The sequence below is a fragment of the Cetorhinus maximus genome, chromosome 1 (genome assembly GCF_964194155.1).
Source record: "Cetorhinus maximus chromosome 1, sCetMax3.hap1.1, whole genome shotgun sequence".
Classification (NCBI taxonomy): Eukaryota; Metazoa; Chordata; class Chondrichthyes; order Lamniformes; family Cetorhinidae; genus Cetorhinus; species Cetorhinus maximus.
The window spans coordinates 165,301,370-165,320,740 of NC_135879.1; the positions used below are offsets into that span (position 1 = coordinate 165,301,370).

The 19,371-nt window shown below is 46.4% G+C and overlaps 1 protein-coding gene across 2 annotated transcripts in view; it reads right to left on the minus strand.

Moving 5' to 3' along the window:
• rab3c (RAB3C, member RAS oncogene family) overlaps positions 1-19,371 on the minus strand; it is a 255,761-nt gene that overhangs the window by 67,682 nt on the left and 168,708 nt on the right. For both annotated transcript variants that reach the window (XM_078549400.1, XM_078549391.1), the window contains exon 3: positions 12,209-12,327. In XM_078549400.1, coding sequence (XP_078405526.1) covers positions 12,209-12,327 — 119 coding nt within the window. The remainder of the gene's footprint in view (positions 1-12,208; positions 12,328-19,371) is intronic.

The window sequence follows — 19,371 nt, forward strand, 5'->3', positions numbered from 1 at the left end:
GCTGCCACCATGAAGAATCCTGCTTCGGATACCATGAAGTAGGCTTCGCAGTCTTTATATATTAACAGCAAGTCTTTATTAACAACTCATAACTATATAGATATATACCATTTTTAAGAAGGAAACAGATAGAGTTCTAGGCACTAAAAGAGTCAAGGGGTATGGGGAGAGGGCAGGATTATGGCATTGAGATAGAGGATCAGCCATGATCATATTGAATAGCGGAGCAGGCTCAAAGGGCCGAATGGTCTACTCTTGCTCCTATTTCTATGTTTCTAGTGGGTACAGGTATAGAGCTGACTTTACACATCTCTGTCTATCTCTAGACTGACCCTGGCTCTGGTTCATGTACCTTCGTACATCACTGTGTGGGCTGCACTGTCCCACATTAACACTGTATGTACCAGACACTACTATTAATAGGTAAAGTCAGAGATTGGACAGTGATGCTGGGTCATTGGATGGGTCATCCAGTAAGGGACCTACACCTCATGGCATTTCACACCATCCAGGACAAAGCAATCCACTCAACTGGCACCACATCCACAAACATTCACTCCCTCCACCACCGACGCACAGTGGCAGCAGTGTTTACTATCTACAAGATGCACTGCAGGAACTCACCAAGGCTCCTTAGGCAGCACCTTCCAAACCCATGACCGCAACCATCTAGAAGGACAAGGCCAGCAGATACATAGGAACATCACCACTGGAAGTTGCCCTCCAAGCCACTCACCATCCTAACTTGGAAATATTTCACCGTTCCTTCACTGTCGCTGGATCAAAATCCTGGAAGTCCCTCGCTAACAGCACTGCGGGTGTACCTACACCACATGGACTGCAGTGGTTCAAGTAGGCAGCTCACCATCACCTTCTCACGGGCAATCAGGGGATAGACAATAAATTCTGACCTAGCCAGCAATGTCCATATCTCATGATCAAATTAAAAAACACAGGATATATGTTGCTTGCTCGGAGTTATAAATGCCTCATTGTTGCTTCGTTCGTAGGTTTGTTTTGGGGGTTGTTACATTTGCCACATCAGTTGGATATATCTAATCTCCATCAGGGGCACAAACTGGACAAGTTTATGAGTTGTGAAGGAGGATTATATCTCTTTAGAGGGCCTACATGCATCTGCTAATTGAATTAACTGACCCTGTAATTAATGAAGGGGCTACTCCATGACCTCATGGAGGTGGATGTTCTGCCTGTATCTGTTCCACTGGTACAATGACACCATTAGAATTTTGGGCACATAATCAGGATGAAACTTAAGTACAATACTAATGCAACGCTGCTGCATTGTCAAAGGTATGACACTCAGTTCAGTTATTAAACTGAGATTCCATTTGCCTATGGCTGGATGTAGAGATTCCATGAACCGCATGTGATTGTGGGTAAAGCAATTTATTTTTCTATGGCAAGGTGATTACTGTAAGCAGACAGAGCCCATTATGTGCTATGTATTGGCAGAGGTTTAAAATGAACTCATTATTGTGGAATATTGCCAAAGGAGGCTAAGAGGGATGCCAACCACTTTCTCCCTAATCTTCTCAAAGGCAGAAAGTATAATGCTGATAGATCAATGTACATGGGATAAACATAGGAACACAGGAACAGGTTTAGGCCATTTAGCGCCTCCAGCTGTTCTGATGCTATTCAATTTATGGCTGGTCCGTGATCTAACTCCATATACCTACCTTTGTTCATTCCCTTAATACCATTGGTTAACAAAAATCCATCAATCTCAGATTTAAAATTAACAATTGACACAACATTGATTGCTATTTGCAGAAGAGAGTTCCACATTTCTACCACCTAGTGCTTGTAGAAGTGCTTCTCTACTTCATTACTATGTTGGCTCTAATTATTAGATCCCCAAGTCCTAGACTTCCCAACCAGCAAAAATAATTTCTCTCTCTCTGCCCTATCTATCCCCTTAACATTTTATAATCTTTGATCAAATCGCACCTTAACACTCAAAATTCCAGGGAATACAACCAACGTACCCTCTATTTTTTGTTGTTGTGCAGTCTATTTATTTAAGTGTGCAGGCCCTTTTTTTTAATTGGTGTAGCTGTGCATGTGCTGTAACTAAAAGGGCAAACTTGTACACATCCTATGCAGGAACTATCAGGTTGCATGGTTGCGAAGCTTAGAGGAACATTAAAGAAAACCCTAAGTTGTGGAATCTCACCTCATAATTTAACCCTTGCACTCCTGTCCAGGTATCATTCTGGTAAATCAACACAGCACTCCCCTCCAAGGTCAATATATCAGTCACAAAAGCTCTAGGTATGTTTTGATGGAAAAGGCAAATAAGCCAGTTAGTGGAAGAAAATGGGATAGGAGGAATCACACTCAAAGCAGAAAAACAAGCACTAGAAAAGTTTATTACAGCAACACAACTAATATTTATATTGCACTTTTAATACACCCCAAGGAACTTCATAGAAGTGTTATAAGGCAAATTTCACACCGAGCCACATGATGCAATATTAGGGCAGAAAGTCAAAAGCTTGGTCAATGAAGTAGGTTTTAAGGGGAACCTTAAAGGAAGAAAGAAAGGTAGAGAGACAGAGAGGTTTATGAGGGAATTCAGGAGCTGAGGGCCTTGACAGCTGGCGGCACAGCCACCATTGGTGGAGCAATTAAAATTGGGAATGCTCAAGAGTCCAGAATTAGATGAGTGCAGTTATATTGGAGGGTTGTGGGGTTGGAAGAGATTACAGAGATAGGGAGGGGCGAGGCCATGGAGGGATTTGAAAACAAGGAGGAACATTTCAAAATCGAGGTGTTGTTTAAATGGGAGCCAATGTAGATCAGAGAGCGTAGGGGTGATGGGTGAACGTGACTTGGTGTGAGTAAGGACACAGGCAGTAGAGTTTTGGGGTGGTTGGGGAGGTAGAATGTAGGAAAGCTTTGGAATAATCAAGCCTAGAGGTAACAAAGGTATGAATGAGGCTTTCAGTCACAGATGAACAGCGACATTACTGAGGCAAAAATTAAATTAATAGTAGCAGAATTATCAATTCTATCAGTGTCAAAATGGTGAAAGAAGGCCAGGTATTTGTTTAATGCTCTCTTTTCCATTTAATTTGCTCACGTGAAATCAGAAAACATATAGTGGTTACATTTACAGATGGAGTGAGCCTCTAATTCAGTGGTAGCATTCCCCTCTGCTTCCTCCCTCCATCTAAGGGCTTCATGCCCCTACTATCTAAAACACTACTGTCAAGCTTCATCCGATGGTCCTGGCTTGTGAAAGAATAGACATGAGGCAAATGGTCTGGCAATCTGGGCTCCACATTGCTACAGGCATCCCCATATGGGAGTCTGGGAAAGAGCAACCAGTATGTGGTGGGGTGGTGGGGGAAAATTAAACTCAGGGTGGCTGAATGGTGAAGGCCTTGCCACCATTTTCCCCACTATTTCTGCCACTATCCTGCCTGATTTGTGGCATGGTGGAGGAGGAACACCTAGGCCGATGCGACATTAAATAATGTTGTTACATAGAGCTGAAACATCAATGCAGCAGATTAAGTAGGGTAATGACAGGGTAATAAAATATGTTACAACAATCAAAATCTCATATTGTATTAGTTGCTATGGTTTGAGAACTCCATTCATTTATCTATGTTGATGGATGGGCTGGAAAAATCAACTGATCGTGCTACTATTTGGCTCTGTGCCTACGAACAGTTTAATTACATATTATATCTGCAAGATCCACAGAAACACTATAAAAACCTCTTCTACATGAGCACACGTGCAAGGAAAGTTTGCTAGAAGCACACAGGACAGGCAGATGGTCACATCATCGCTGATGTGTTGCCAGTGCTGCCAAATTGGAGATCAACACTCCAGTTAATCCCATCACTTAAACACATGGAGCTGAATTTTGCCCTTGACGGGTGGGTGGGCCCGACCGACTCAGCGGCGGGCAGGCAGCCGATTGCCGCTGCCAAAACGGACTGCGCCGCCATTTTGCGCGGGCGGGCCAATTAAGGCCCCCCCAGCGGGTTTGCGACTCCTGTGTACAACGGGAAAATCAAATTGGCAGCGGGCGTGTTCAGACTGCCGGTTCCAATGGGGAACCGGCAGCCTGTATAAAGAGTGGCCAGGCAGCCTCCTTGAGGCAGTTCACCATGGCCACTCATAGGGAAGGACATGGTTTGAGGGCAGAGGAAGAGGAGGGGGCAGGCTGCAGGATAGGCCACTGTGCCCCTCGGTTATCAAATGCCTACCTTCCTCCAAGAGGGGTTCAACCGTTGGGATATTTTGTATTCAGAGGATGGGAGGAGGAGGGCCCCCAATGTCACCAGGCAGGCGTGGCAGGAGGTGGCGGTGGCTGTATGCGCCTATGACGATGTGTGACGCACAGGAACACAGTGCCACAAGCGCTTCAATGATTTGTTGCGCTCTGGAAGGGTGAGTACCATGTCAGCCTTGGCCATTTTACCCAGCAGGTAGCCTTAGCCTTTGAGCAACCCCCACCCCCACGTCTTAGTGTCGTTACTGCATTGGGCATTTGGCGCACACTGGGTGGGCAAACAGATAGAGACCGTGCTTACATCAGCCTTAGTGGTTGAGGATAAGATGGGTTCTCCCCGCAGCATATGTTGGTGTTTGTTGCATTTGAGTAGTCTGGGGGCAACCTGCAGGGGAGGCTGTTAGACACATACTCAGAACTCCAACACATGTCATATTGATGGTGATGAGATGGTGGAAGGGGAGCCTCAAAGTGTTGTGGCCAAGAGCCATCTGCTGGTATCGGCGCCACACCTAGTTGCGTCTCCTTGCCATAGGCACTAAGACCCGTGTGTTATTCAAAGTGATGGATGCCGAATGTGTCCAAGGTGGCCATTGGGGGAGGGGGTTGGGACCAGCCATACTATCTTCTAGGGACTGATCACCAGTAGTGTGGACAGGAGCCGCTGGAGGCCTCAGATGGGCCACTGTGGTTGGGGTGCGGTGTGCGCATGCAGAGTACATGAGCGATCAGCCCCAATAAATGCTCTTCTCTGTTCTGCAGGCAAAAACGGAGCACAATATGAGGGAGCGCCAGCGGACTGTTGGTGGGCACGCCCTGCTCCAGCGCCTCCCCACCTATGAGGAGCAGGCCATGGAGCTGGGGAGGAGGCAGGTGGCCAGGGTGGTAGGTGTTGGAGAGGCTGGGGTGCAGCAGCCAGGTATTTGAGGTCCACAGTCCCATCCACTCTGTCTCCCCACCATCCAAAGCACTGATGGTTGCTGCAATTGTTAATGCAGCAACACTGCTCATTCACAGACTGATACAGTCAGATGTGTGGGTCATACACAAAGGTCCCTCGGCCCCTTGAGGATGCGCGTCTCTAGCACCTTCCAAAGTCGCCTTATCCCATTTATGACCACTATCCCCATGGCATAACATGCCATGGCATCGTTGCTGCACATCCAAAGACTTATTGCATCTTAGGGGGTTTGTATCTCCACCACCATTTCAGCCACTGCGTCCCACATTACTCTGTCCAAAAGGTGCTCAGCACCTCACCTGTCAACCTCATGGCACTCAACTTAAATAAATGCCACCACGTTAGTCATCCCTGCGCCAAGGGGAAATGTTGCCTTGTGCCCACCCGGTCTATGCCCCTCCTAACAGTATGAAGGTCAATAATGTGACCTGTCAATCTCCTGTGATCCACGGCAAATGTCGCAAGTGTCTGCAATGTTTCCTCATAACTCCAACTCTCCAGGCCAGCATGCATCCTGGTCAGGAACCTCTGCACTCTCTCCACTCCAATGCCAACCCTCCCATAAAGTGCAGGTCACAGCTGGACGAAGAAGTGTAGCTGTGGCCTCGACAGCATTTTCGGCACTTGCAACATGACCTCCCTTTTCCTACATTCTATTCCTCGGCTAATAAAGGCAAGTATGGCTTTTACCTTGTTAAACACCTTATGTTCCTGTTCTGCTACCTTAATGGGTCTGCCCAGCAAGGTCCCTGTAATTGTCGTGACTTCCCACGGTCCTACCATTACTCATGTATTCCCATACCTTGCTTGTCTTGCCAAGTGCTTATCCGAACACTTATCCACATAACATTCCATGTGGCATTCCTTAGGCCATCTGACCAGCCTCCTCTTGACTATTTACTACCCCACCAATGTTTGTCTCCTTAGGTTCTTGAAGGGTGAGCGACTTATGAGGCTGGGGGGTAAAGGGATGAAAGGTATTACTGACTGAATGCTAACTGATGCACTGTCCTTGTTTTTAATTTCAGCATCACCACTGCATGGCCGCCACCAACACGTCCAGAGCCCCCTCCACACCTGAGGGCCAACACTTGCAACTTGCGTCAAATCCTTTCAGCCAGCCTGGCACCAGCGCATCAACAACCACTTCGGTGGGCAATATAATGTCAGCTAGTGTCCCGGGTCACAGCGGAGAGGGCACTTCACAATCGCTGGAGGAGATGGCACGGACAGAGAGTGCCGATGGCGCCAGCAGCCGGAGGACTGCAGGAGACAATGCACATGCTGAGTCCGGCAGTGATGATGTGCCTCTGGAAATGTCACCAATGCAGCAGCTGCAGGACAAACGGCAGGATGCGTGGGAGCATCTGGCAGGGTTGCATGAGGGTGTGCTTTAGTTGGTCTCCGCGTTGGAGGAGTCCAAGCAGAGTGTCAGTGAAGGCATGAACCTCAGGACAGAGCTTCAGGCTTCCTCCACTGAGAGATTGGCGACTCCCATGGAGAGGGGCTTCAGTCAGATTGAGAATCTTCTGATTGGGTTACACTCGGACCTGCAAGCCCTCACAGCGCTAATGGCCACAGGTGGTCATTCGCAATGTGGGAGATGTTCTGGGCATCAAGTGTCCCTGCTCGATGCCCATGCAACTGCGGTGAGCAGGGAGGTCCAATGTGACCTCATGTCGGCGCAGCAGCTGCCTGTTGTCGCTGCGAGTTCCTCTCAGGGCTCTCTGGATGAGAGCAGCAGCTCCTCCGCCCCTATCCGAGTGACCATTGCATCTGTTGAGGCTGCGACAACTGGGGAGGTGCCAGTTCTGGAACTGGCCACTCCCTCTCAGGCGGGGCCATCACAGGCTCCATGGGCCAGAGGACCCATGCCAAGGTCATCGACGCCAACAGGACAACAGAATCAGCAGGCTGTCTCACAAGCTACTCCGAACGATGGGGCGGCACCAAGAAATAGCACCCGCAAACGAAAGCATAAGGCACGTTAGGCACTCCACGGGTTTCTCACTGGTGATTTTATGTTGGCCCTAGATTAGGGAATATATCATTATGTGCGTCAGAGAGACGTCTGTGCTTTATTTTGGACTGAATAAAGTCCAATTTTTTGACCATGGCTGAGGGTGTTTCCTTTGTGCTGCATCTGTATGTTTCACAGACATCTCATGAGTGTTTGAGTGGACATTGATGTTTCTGTACTAAGCCCTTAGTTGCAGCTGATAAGGTGGAAGATGTAGCATCTAAGTGCCACGTGTGGAAGCACCAGGCAATGCTGTTCCTGCTGATCCATGTGTGTGGAGCTAGCTGAATGTTCGTTGGATTAAATTGTCCTGGGTGTCCCTGCCTCCTTGGTGTAATAGCGGGTCGGCGTGCTGCCCCTCATCATTGCCCTGTGCCTCCTCATCCTCTGAACCACTGCTGGATTCATCATGTGCAGCCTCATCCACTGCGTCAAGGTCTTCATTGTCAACTGCATCCCCCCTTTCCAGCGCAAGATTGTGCAGAGCGCAACATGCTACCACTACCACAGAGACGCGATCTGGGGGGTACTGGAGTGCGCCCCCTGAGCGGTCCAGGCAACGGAAGCGCATCTTGAGAAGACCGATGGCTCTCTCCACCACAGCCCTTGTGGAGGCGTGGCTCCTATTGTAGCGCTGCTCAGCTTCTGTTCTTGGACAGCGGAGAGGCGTCATGAGCCACCTTCTGAGGGGATAGCCCTTATCACCCACCAGCCAACCATCCAGCCGAGCCGGAGCACTAAAGAGCCCCGGCACCTGGGAGTGTCTGAGGATGTTGGCGTCATGGGAGCTGCCTGGGTACCTTGTACAAACTTGCAGAATCTGCATAAAAACAAAAAGCTAAAAGCTACTGCGGATGCTGGAAATCCAAAACAAAAACAGAATTACCTGGAAAAACTCAGCAGGTCTGGCAGCATCGGTGGAGAAGAAAACAGTTGACGTTTCGAGTCCTCATGACCCTTCGGCAGAACAGTTTTTCCAGGTAATTCTGTTTTTGTTTTGCAGAATCTGCATCCTGTGATCACATACTATCTGCACGTTCATGGAGTGGAAGCCCTTCCTGTTGACGAAGGCACCGGGCTCACCTGCTGGCGCCTTGATGGCCACATGTGTACAGTCTATTGCACCCTGGATGCGGGGGAAGTCAGCAATGGCCGCGAAGCCTCTGGCTTACTGTGCCTGACTGGCCTGGTCACAGTGGAAGTGGATGAACAGAGCGTCTGTAACCTGCTTGACGCAAGTGTGTACAGCGGATTGGGAGACAACGCAAAGATCATCCACCGAGCCCTGGAAGGAGCCAGAGGCATAGAAGTGGAGGGCAACTATGACCTTCAGGACTGCTGGCATGGGGTGTCCACCCACACAATTAGGGGAGATCTCAAGGCCAATCTGAAAGATATATTTGACTGTTTCCCTTGACAGACTGAGCCTCCTTCGGCACTGCACCTGTCATATTGAGGTAGCTGCTTTACTGCCTGTATACCCTGGCAGCAGGATAGTTGCATCTTCTGCGGCCCCTTCCGCCTTGGACAACCTCTTGGCCCTGCGCCCCTTATGCCTGCAACTGTCCCCCCAAAGGTGCTCCCCTGGAGGCTGATTGTCCACTCCTGGCCTCCTCCTTATTCCAACCCTCCCTTCCTCCTCAGAGGAGCTACCTCCAGTGGAGATGTCAGAACCCACGCCCAGGCTAAATGGAGGCCTCCGGAAAGCTGCAGGCCCGATAAAGATTACTGTCTGCAGACTGCTGAGCTGAAGCTTCAAAGTACACAGAAAGCTATTGGAAATCATTCTGAACTGTTAACAATCACACAGGCAAGTTTAAAACACTTTCTGCATTGAATACTTCAGAAAGAACATGAACAACCCCTCTGAGCCCACATATCCTGTCTGTGGATGAGGTTTGTTAAAAAATCAGTCACCCGCCTGCCCGTTGGGCCCGTGCGCCGAGCCGATGATCGCACGGGCTCCTCAAAATCGGCATCAATTGCCGAGTTAAGGGCCTTAACAAGACCTTTAATTAATGGCGGGCGCACGTCATGCTCGCCCACCTAAATATCGCGATGCCGCGCGCTGATGTCGGGACGCTCACGCGATGTCAGCGTGCGACATTTTAAGCGCTGACATGCGGGTTCCGCCACCCGCGCGTCACCCAGAAAATTCAGCGCATAGTTACAGATGTGTACAGTTCTATTTAAAGGGATCATCAACTGCTTACAGGTTAGTTTCTGATTTATTTCTGTTGTCTGTTGCTGAGATTGTACATGTATTTGATGGTTTCTCGACTTCTTTAAAATTGCTAAAATTTACATGAGTGATATGACATGTGCTGAAGAACTTGGGACCTGCCTTCAAGGAATTTGCATAAACCACTTGCCCCCAGACATGGGTGCAGTCGTTTGTATTCCCCTTGGTCTATAAGGGAGAAAGAGCAAAGGCAACACAGAACAGGACAAGCTGCCAGAAGTGGGAGGAGGAAGGAAGCAAGAAGGACTCTCAGCAGGTGGCCATTTCCACTTAAGGTGATCAGGGAGCAATTCAGTCAGATGTTTATGCTTCAGTAAGGACCTCCTCAGTAAAATCTGTCACCCAGTGCTGCCACAACAGCTACCTCAGAGCAGAGTGAGGATGGCATTGCCATTGGCTTTGAAGGTGACCATGGTAATGAGTTTTTATGCATTGGTCTCCTTCCAGGCTGGATCAACAATTCCCAATTTGCACATCAACATATTGCATGCAGACATCAATTAATCACCCTTGTTCATTTTATTTGTTTCTGCCTTCTATGTCCCTTTGCCTGTCCTAGTGCTCCTATGCAGTACTAATCTAGGTGTTCCAGCATGGTTGGTGGAAGGCTACTGACGTTCATAGAGGGAGACTGCAGATGGCCTTACAAGATGATATCAAGCAATTCTGGGCCTAGACAGTCCAGCTTTTGCTAGCACTATCTCAACAGTTTGAACAGGCAATAGCAAAGGTATTGGGAGTGGCAATGCTGGGAAAATGAAGGCAGTCACCCTGAGCAAGGTCAGCAGGTTTGTGTTCCACAGAGCCACTGTCACTACCCTGGGATGGTGCTGGGCTGCTGTGAGAGCCTGCAAGTAACTTTGAGCACTGGTATCTATGGCCATTATGGCAGCAGCCTGAGCTTGTGTGGCTTTACATTACAGAAGTCTGAGTTTCCATTACATCACTGAAACTTTGGGTGGCTGTTACTTGTCTTGCAATGAAGGCTGAAGCATTGGCCATTAGACACTGCAGCAAAGTTGGACTGCAAGTGTGCTAATGGAGTTTCCCACCACTTCCACACTGTAAAGGATGGGCTCCAAGCCCCGTGTAAAACACTGCAATCCTCCATGCTTCTTGACATTGTACACAGACTGGGATTTTATGGGCCCCACCCCCACAGTGGGGAAGGTGGAGGATGGTCCTCCCACCCTGGGGCCAATTGAGCAACTTAAGTGGTCAATTCAAAGGGCCTCTTCCCACCGTTTCTGACATTTTACCAGCATTAAAGTGCTGGCAGGAGATGGGGAGCACACCAACAGGAATTATAACCTCTTGATTTTGCCCAGAACTGTGACTCTTGGCTCAATACAGATTGGCAGTCTGAGTATATGTTGTGGACTGAATTTCCCAGGTGTATCAGTAACATTTAGTCAACTGGACTGTTGAATGTTTAATTAGCTTCAGCTTCTAGAAGATTCTGGCCAATTATTTTTCAAAACTATTTGGAAAAAGCTAAAGAACAAATACAATAGACTGTACTGATTACATTACCATTGTATCTTATGTTGTGGAAATAAAAGGATAATATAAGGAGAGCTAGTGAGAGAGACGAGGGTTAATGGAACAAAGGGTTCAGAGGATACATGACGTAAGCAGGTAGTTCAGAGGGCAAGGATAGAGAGGGTTCTACAGAGATGACGATGGGATTGAGGAGGTGGTAGGAAAGGAATGGGTAGTCAGAAAAAAAGTGGTAGGTGACACAATGGAAGTGTGAGGGTGGGAGTCAGGGTGGGAAGGGAGCCACTTGAGGTTGCAGGCCACATATTCACCACAAAACCCAAAGAAAATTGAGCAGCCTTGGTTTGTTCCTTTCCCAGAAACAGAATGGAAGAGAGAGAAAAATAGATCTCCAAAAACATGTGAGAGTAAGTGATCAAGAAATCATAATTATCATGCACAACGTCATGGGAGAGCTACTCATCTTTTATTACATAGGGAAAACAGATATCAGCTATTGTTTGATGAAGCTGGAGTGTCATTTAAGATGCACAGGGCTGAGTTTTCCCGGCCCTGTGGAGATGGGGTTGGAGGCTGTGGGTGCCGGGACAATAGTGGGGGGCTGTGTTTGGAAAGGTCCCCAATGCACCCTTACCTCTGGAGGGCTTTCACAGGAGGGGGCGGGAAAGCAGGTTGGCTCCATGGAGGCAGGCAGCCAATTAGTACAACCCCAATTAGGATCCCATCTTGAGTGGAGACTGCCAGCTCAACTGAGCCGGCCTCCCGGTGGTAGGCCAGGAAGCCATTGGGTCCAGGGGCTCCAAGCCCCATTGAGGGACTGGGCGGATGAAAGGCTGCAGCCCCGTTCATGAATAGTCCAGTAGGGAGGTTTCCCCTCCAACCCCATGACCCTAGCAGCTTCAGACCTCTTTAATTCTCCAATGCAGGCAGCCAAGGGCGCCTCCATGGCAGGGCTGCTGACCTGACATTGCTGCTGGCCCTCTGATTGGACCTGCAGCATCTGAAACCCACCCACAGTTCTTATTAGTACAGCAAATGCAGAGGTGGCTAATTAGAAAGCCACACTCCTGGAAGGTTGCACAGGCTGACAGATAAGGATGTGAGTGGGTTCGGGAGTCCCAGTGGGCCTGATGTCAAGGTCCTGATACCGATTGGAAAATCACACACTTGCTGAAATAGTGTAGCACAGAAACCTTTCTTTACACTCACCAGTCCTGCACTGCGTTGAAGGATTCTTCATTTGTGATGTCGTACATTAGGATAAAACCCATAGCACCACGGTAATAAGCTGTGGTGATTGTCCTGTAACGTTCCTGTCCAGCTGTATCCTATATAGAACAAAACAAAATCAATATAAAAGCTTTAAAGCACCTTTTCAAATTTTTTTTCAAATCTAAAATCTTTTATAACCATGACTCCAACACAATTACAGTAGAATCACAGAATTAAGTATTATTTCAGGTCTGGATATATTGGAATGTATGGTTTGTATCGGCATAGCCTGCAAATTAGAATTTCTTCTTCATGAAAACTTGGTATAAGCTGTTACTGGAAAAAAGCAAAAAATGGCAAATCTGGTTAAAGATGAGTAATGTTGGTCATTATTTAAAGATCCTGCCTGCCAAATTCAGTTGCCTAGTATTTCCATCACTATGGGCAGAATTTTGCCGTTGGCGAGCAGGGGGCGGGGTCCGCTCGCCAACACATAAAGTGAAGTGGGACCATGTCAGGGGGAACCCCCAATGTCATCCTGCCCCATTGAAATTTTCAGGAAGGCAAAATCAGCTGTGCGCACGCCGACCTGTCAATAGCCAATTGAGGCCATTGACATAATCATTTAAACAATTAAAGGACCTGGCCGTCCAACCTTAAGGTTGGCGGGCAGGCCAGGAGCCCCAGCGGTAAATAGAAAAAAATATGAAACCTCATCCACCGGCGGGATGAGGTTTCATGCAGAGTTATAAAAAATTTAATAAAGTTTTACTGTAAATTATGAACATGTTCCAACTCATTGTCATTGACATTGTCACATGAGGGGGACATATTAGGGAATTTTTTTGTTTCTATTTTTAATATTTTCAGAAGTGTAAGCGATCTCTCTGAGGCAGCACTTAACCTTAGGGAGATGTGCGCTCTTTCGAGCTCGAGCTGATGTTTCGAGCCCTCCTGACCCTTCAACAGAACTGAGTAATATTAGGAGAGGGGTGAAATATAAGCTGGTTTAAGCAGGGAGGCGGGGGGGGGGGGTAGAGAAGTTGAGGTGGGGGGGTGGGGGTGGTTGTAGGGACAAGCAAGCCACTAGGCCAGTAAAGCCCAACGCAAACTGGAGGAACAGCACCTCATCTTCCGACTAGGCCAGTGAAGCCCAACGCAAACTGGAGGAACAGCACCTCATCTTCCGACTAGGCACTTTACAGCCTTCCGGACTGAATATTGAATTCAACAACTTTAGATCGTGAACTCCCTCCTCCATCCCCACCCCCTTTCCATTTCTTCCCCCTCCCTTTTGTTTTTTCCAATAATTTATATAGATTTTTCTTTTCCCACCTATTTCCATTATTTTTAAATCCATACCTTTAATGCCCTGTTAGTCTTTCCACCCCACCCCCACTAGAGCTGTACCTTGAGTGTCCTGCCATCCATTCTTAATTAGCACATTCGTTTAGATAATATCACCACCTTCAACACCTCTTTGTTCCTTTGTCTGTGACATCTTTTGTTTATCTCCTCCTATCACTGCTTGCTTGTCCCTACAACCACCCCACCCCCAAACTTCTCTCTAACCTCCCCCCCCCACCACCCACCTCCCCCCCACCTTAAAGCAGCTTATATTTCACCCCTCTCCTAATATTACTCAGTTCTGTTGAAGGGTCATGAGGACTCGAAACGTCAACTCTTTTCTTCTCCGCCAATGCTGCCAGACCTGCTGAGTTTTTCCAGGTAATTCTGTTTTTGTTTTGGATTTCCAGCATCCGCAGTTTTTTGTTTTTATTTATATATATATATATTTATAGGCATATAAGAAGAGCCACACTGTCACACAAAATATCACCGAGTAGACCACTGTGATAATGGAGTTATACACCTGTTCCACCCTGGAAAAGGTTATGGGCTTCAAACTCTGCACATGGCTGTGTGAAATGATGCTGCTGAACTCCTTCATGCACCTTGTCTAGTGACTGCAGGCTTTCTAATGCGCTAATCATTTCCATGTGAATATCTGGTAGAAGTCTTTACTGAATCTTCTGCAGCAGAACTCATGAGCTGGCACCTGGCACCTTTTTCCCTGCACTGACTGTAGGACTAGTGTTTCACCACATGCAGATCCCACCTCTAAACTACCCTCTAAAGTACATGCATACTTGCACCATCTGAGCTGGTGGCTGAAAGCATGAGATCAAGCTATGCTATGTCTTCATCATCAGTGTCCTGTTTCTCTTGACCTTCATGCTCTTATGCCATTGTCTGGCCAGGTGTATGAAAGGAGAAAGGCACAAGGGTAGGGTTGTGGTCAATGGAGCTGGTGGAAAGTGAGAGGTGCGTGCTTCCAGCATCTGTGGCTTGCAGGATAATGGGGAAGAGGTTGTGGCATAATGGGGAAGTGGGATGTGAGAAGAAAGATTAGTACGGGCATAGTGTCATCTTCAATGGTTTCAGCCACATCGTTGTCTATGGCCTCAGTCATGATCACTGCAATGATGGTGTGCACCATCTCATCCACCGAGTTAAGGACAAACAGCTGTACATACCCTTGTCATCTAACTGCTACTGCCTGAAGTTATGTGCCACTTTGTTCCACAAGCGATAGGAAGGTATGTCAGTGAGTGTGGTGCAATCTATTTAGCTAATATGCCTGTCATGACTGAATAGCTGGAAATGTGTGCAAGCTCTGAGATTTGGGTGGAAGTTTTCAGCAGTTTTAAGTATGTGAGTGCAGGCTGAAGCTAGGAAATTTAGGTGTGAATTGTGATTGTTAGAGATTGTTGGTAGGTGAATGGAAAGGGTGTGGTGAATTGAGCAGTTTGTGAGACTAATGATGCAGATAGTGGAATATGGCATTCGAAGATGTACTCAGTGACCTTTACCACTCATGTGAGATCATTGAATTTCTTGCAGCATTGCATCCAGGTCCTCATAGAAACGCTTCTAGCATTGATCATGATTGCTATTGTCTCCCACTGCCTTTGCAGTGTCTGTCTAGTTGTCTTTCTGGTCTTCTATGGATAGAGGATCTCTCTTGTCCACCTTCTTCCCCAAGGCCTCCAGTGCTGTGTCAGAGAACCATGCAGTATGCACTGTGCCCCGTTGTGCCATTGTTCTGTTTCCCAGGTGAAACTCAATTTTAGAATGACATCCAGTCAAAATGCACCAGCCCTTTAAGACATGCAAACTGACTTTTAGTAGTGTTGACTAGCTTGAACTCGCCTAGCCTCTGACAATTTGGCACCCCCTATTCTGACATGCAGCCACTCATTAGCACAGTTAATGCTGGTTGCACACTACAAACATGTAAATAAGCAGGCAGCTGGAAGTTTAAATTGGAAGGAATGAGCATGGGTCGATCATGATCCCTTGCCCATTGTTGGGGAATATTGAATTTTGTCAGCTTAATTTTCAGATAGTAAAGGCTTCCTGTAAATGTTGGGCAGGTAAGTTTATGCTCCCATCAGCTTTGTAATGGAACATGTTAATTATAACAGCCATGTGTATAAGAGCCCCAATACCACAGACCATTAGTACTAGCCTTTCATTGGAATTGAAATCTAGCCCAGACTGTTGCCTGGTGCCTCTGATGATCCTACAAGAGATGAGTATGGCTGTTAGCATTGACCAAGGCAAAAAGCTCACTTGAAGTAGGCCAGAAAGATTACGAGGATAAGCTGTTGCAGGAACTGCAAAATGTCTGTGTTTGACCTGGGAATGGTGGATTCTAAGACTGTGGGATAGATTTTCCCATCCCTAAGAAGGGTTAAACCACGTTGGGTAGGCTTTCAAAATGTGGGCGGTACCCAATTCTGGGATTTTCATCCCTATGCCTGTCGCCAGCAATCTTCAACAATGTGGAATAAGGGTGTGGGTCGCACACCTACATACAGCAGGCCTGACTTCACTAGCTTCATTGTGGGGATGGGCATTTCAGATCCCCTACAATTTTTGCGCCAGATTCTGAAGGAGACATAGTTCACCCCAGCTCAGAGCTGTTGTGAACTCTGAGGGAGTCCTGTTCCGGAATCAAGAATCTTTTGACAGGTAAATTGCCAGCTTCACATGTCATAATGTAATGCTATATGATAAGTTAAATATGTTATTAATGCAGTGATTGATGAAAGGGTTTTCTTTTGAAAAGGTAAGTGGCCATTAAATTGACTAGCATTGTGAAAGTGGAAAAGTCTTCAGATGCATGTAGATTATCAACTGAATAAAGTGCTACTCTGCACTGAACAATATTGAAATTCATATTTGACTTGGAAATTGTCCCCCATGCTTTAATCTTTTTATTGATTGACAGTTTGAACAGATGGCTGAGCTCTCTGATTGATAGCTCAGACATCTCTTCCCCTGCTTCAAAGATTAAATAGATGGATGAACTCTATGATTGTTAGCTTGTTGAAAAATTTCAAAGACTTTAATGTAATCAGCCCTGGAGATTCAGTTGAAATAGTCATGCATTGGAATGTCATTAAGAAGGTTAGGCTGAGCTCCAGACCCACTGATGAGTTCAGCTTAGCACGGATTGTGACATAGCTATCAATGGGACTGTGAGTTTACTTATATTGACGGTTAAGTGAACTCCTAAGAACATAATGATTTTATGAAGTAGTTTTTGAAAGACTGTTCATTTATTTTGGCAATTTTATGACCTTTAAAATAGGATAATAGTTTTTCTGAAGTTGTTTTTAAATGAGTCTGTTTTGACAGTTTTATGAGCATCTCAAATATTTCCCAATGTTATTATAGAGCTCATGAGTTCTGTATTTACTGGGTGGTACAGCATGAAGGTGAGGAAATAGAGATAGTTTAAGTAAGTTTTATTGGTATTTGTAGGTGTTAGGAATGAGTTTTAGCTTTAAAGTTTAAGTTTGATTTATATTTCTATATCTGTGTGTTAAGAAAGTCAAATGGAGTTTTAGTTTCACTTTAAAAAGGTGCTTACATTTTTAATGAGAGTTTTACAACTTGAGCTGAGGTAAACAAACAGGGGAGAAGAATTGGACTGTTGCCTAGCAACAGGGGGCCAGAGAGGCAGGTCCCTCCCATAGACACACGCAGAAGAAGAAAGACAGCAGTTTGATTTGGAAGCTGTTGGAGTTCAGCAGGTTTTGAAGATAGCTGCCAGGCAGGAGCAGCCTAGAAGGAGATAGATAGCCAGTTCTAAGCTAAAGAAAACCCAAAAATCGAAGGGAGTGGAAGAAGGGAAAGTCCAAAGCAGGCCTTCTAGTCAAAGGAAGGACAGGAACCTGGAAAAAGTCCTGTTAAGTGAAGTTAAGAGTATAGGGTAGAGAGAAAGGTACCCAGCTTCAGGTTTAAAACTTTGAGCTGCAGGAAGCAGATTTAAAGTGGGAACAGCTTGCAAGAGGCAAGAAGGTCCAAAGAGGCAACTGAAGGTCTGTAACTCTTGGCTACGGGAATGTGAAGCAGTGTGTACTGTTGACGGCTGAGTCAGCGAGAGAGAGTGCGTGGAAAACAACTTGAATGCATGTGGTGACCCAGGGAAGAGGATCATTGGAAGGAGAGTTCAAAACCCTGGAGGTGAACCCTTGCAGAAGACATCTGAGAGAAAGTGTGGTTTGGAAGAAGATCCAAAATGAGTTCTTGGAGAGAGGAGATTGGAAATCCTCGTGTAGAAGACAGAGTTCAGTGAGACCGGTTGGCTCTGGGTGTGACAAGCGTCTGGGAGGAGTTGAGGAGAGATCCATAGCATCTGGTTGAGGTGGCATCTGTCACTTGGTTTCACAGTGTGGTGTGTCTGACCACAGGGTGCCTATTGGTATACGGACTGTGTACTTACTGTGGACATTAAAGTATAGGATAACTTTTGTAACTTGTGTTATCCTTAAAAATCTGTATATCTGTAAATGTATAGTGGGTGAAGGAGTATTGTAATATAGTTCATCTTTTCTTGTTGAATAAATGTTTTATTCTTTTGTTAAAAGTTTATCAGCTGACTCCTGTGGCTCTGTTCAGTGGCCATTCTCCACGTATCTAAACAAACAAATAAAAGTTAGGATCTATCAAGCTGGGCTTTACTCTGAGATCAGGCTTGTCCAGGGGTAACTTCAGCTGGGATCATAAGGTTGGGTATATGGGAGAATGGGAGCATAAGGTTGAGGGAGTATGGAGGGGGCATGGGGCTTATGGAGTTGGTTATGACGTGATGACTATATGGGAGGCATGGGGATCATGGGGGCGGGGTATGGTCATTGGGTGAGGGGGTGAGGACCGGGGGGCTCACACTCATTCACTGAACTGGGCCAATGCCCCAGTGAATGGAACTGGGCCTTATAACCTGCCCTCTTTGGAATCTGCCCACCTCCATTTCCACCTCAGCCCTGCTTCTGGAGGTGGCAGCCCCAATTCCAGCCCACCCCCACTAGCACACCATGAAAATTGCGTGGATGCACTACCAGGCAGGAGGTAGGTTTGTGATGTTGGGAAATGGACAGACTTGTGATTCCTGCCTCAAAGTGAAAAATCCAGCCCTAGGTACCTGAAAGGGTAAAATATTAAAATATTGTATTTTCTAACACTCATGTCCCTGATCTTGATGAGCACAAATTTACCCACAGAAAATTAAAACAAAGTAATGACAAATGTAAATTTACCACCAACTTGTTTGGTAAACAGTAATTTCTGATGGAAGAGGATCTTTAAAGGTATATTTCCAGGATCACCAGGATATTTTTGGTTTCACATGGAAAATGCTATCAACAAACAATACACATTGATCCATCCTGCTCCTAGCAACAGGGAAATCCTGACTATGTTTACACTTCCATTCTACATCATTTGATCTCCTGTTTGTCACACTTATTCCATCACCTTTTGACTTTATAAATAACATTGATGCACATATATGCTGGAAAATCTCTGCATAAATTCATTGTTCTGATTATGCAATTTTGCCCATAAATTCCCGCAATTCTTTCTAAATGCTTTCTGAATTTTTGTCTCCATCCTGCATTTTTCCCTCCACCACCACCACCTCATCCCCTCCCCACCCTAAATTAAATTCCAAAGATCCAAAACAAGTAGGATTTTGGGATGAATTTCTTCCCTATCCCAGTTGATCATTCCAGTGAAATTCTTCCCAAATGTTATCTCTGTATCCTCATGCTGTGTAATAATGGCAAGGCATTTCAGGAGAACTGAGA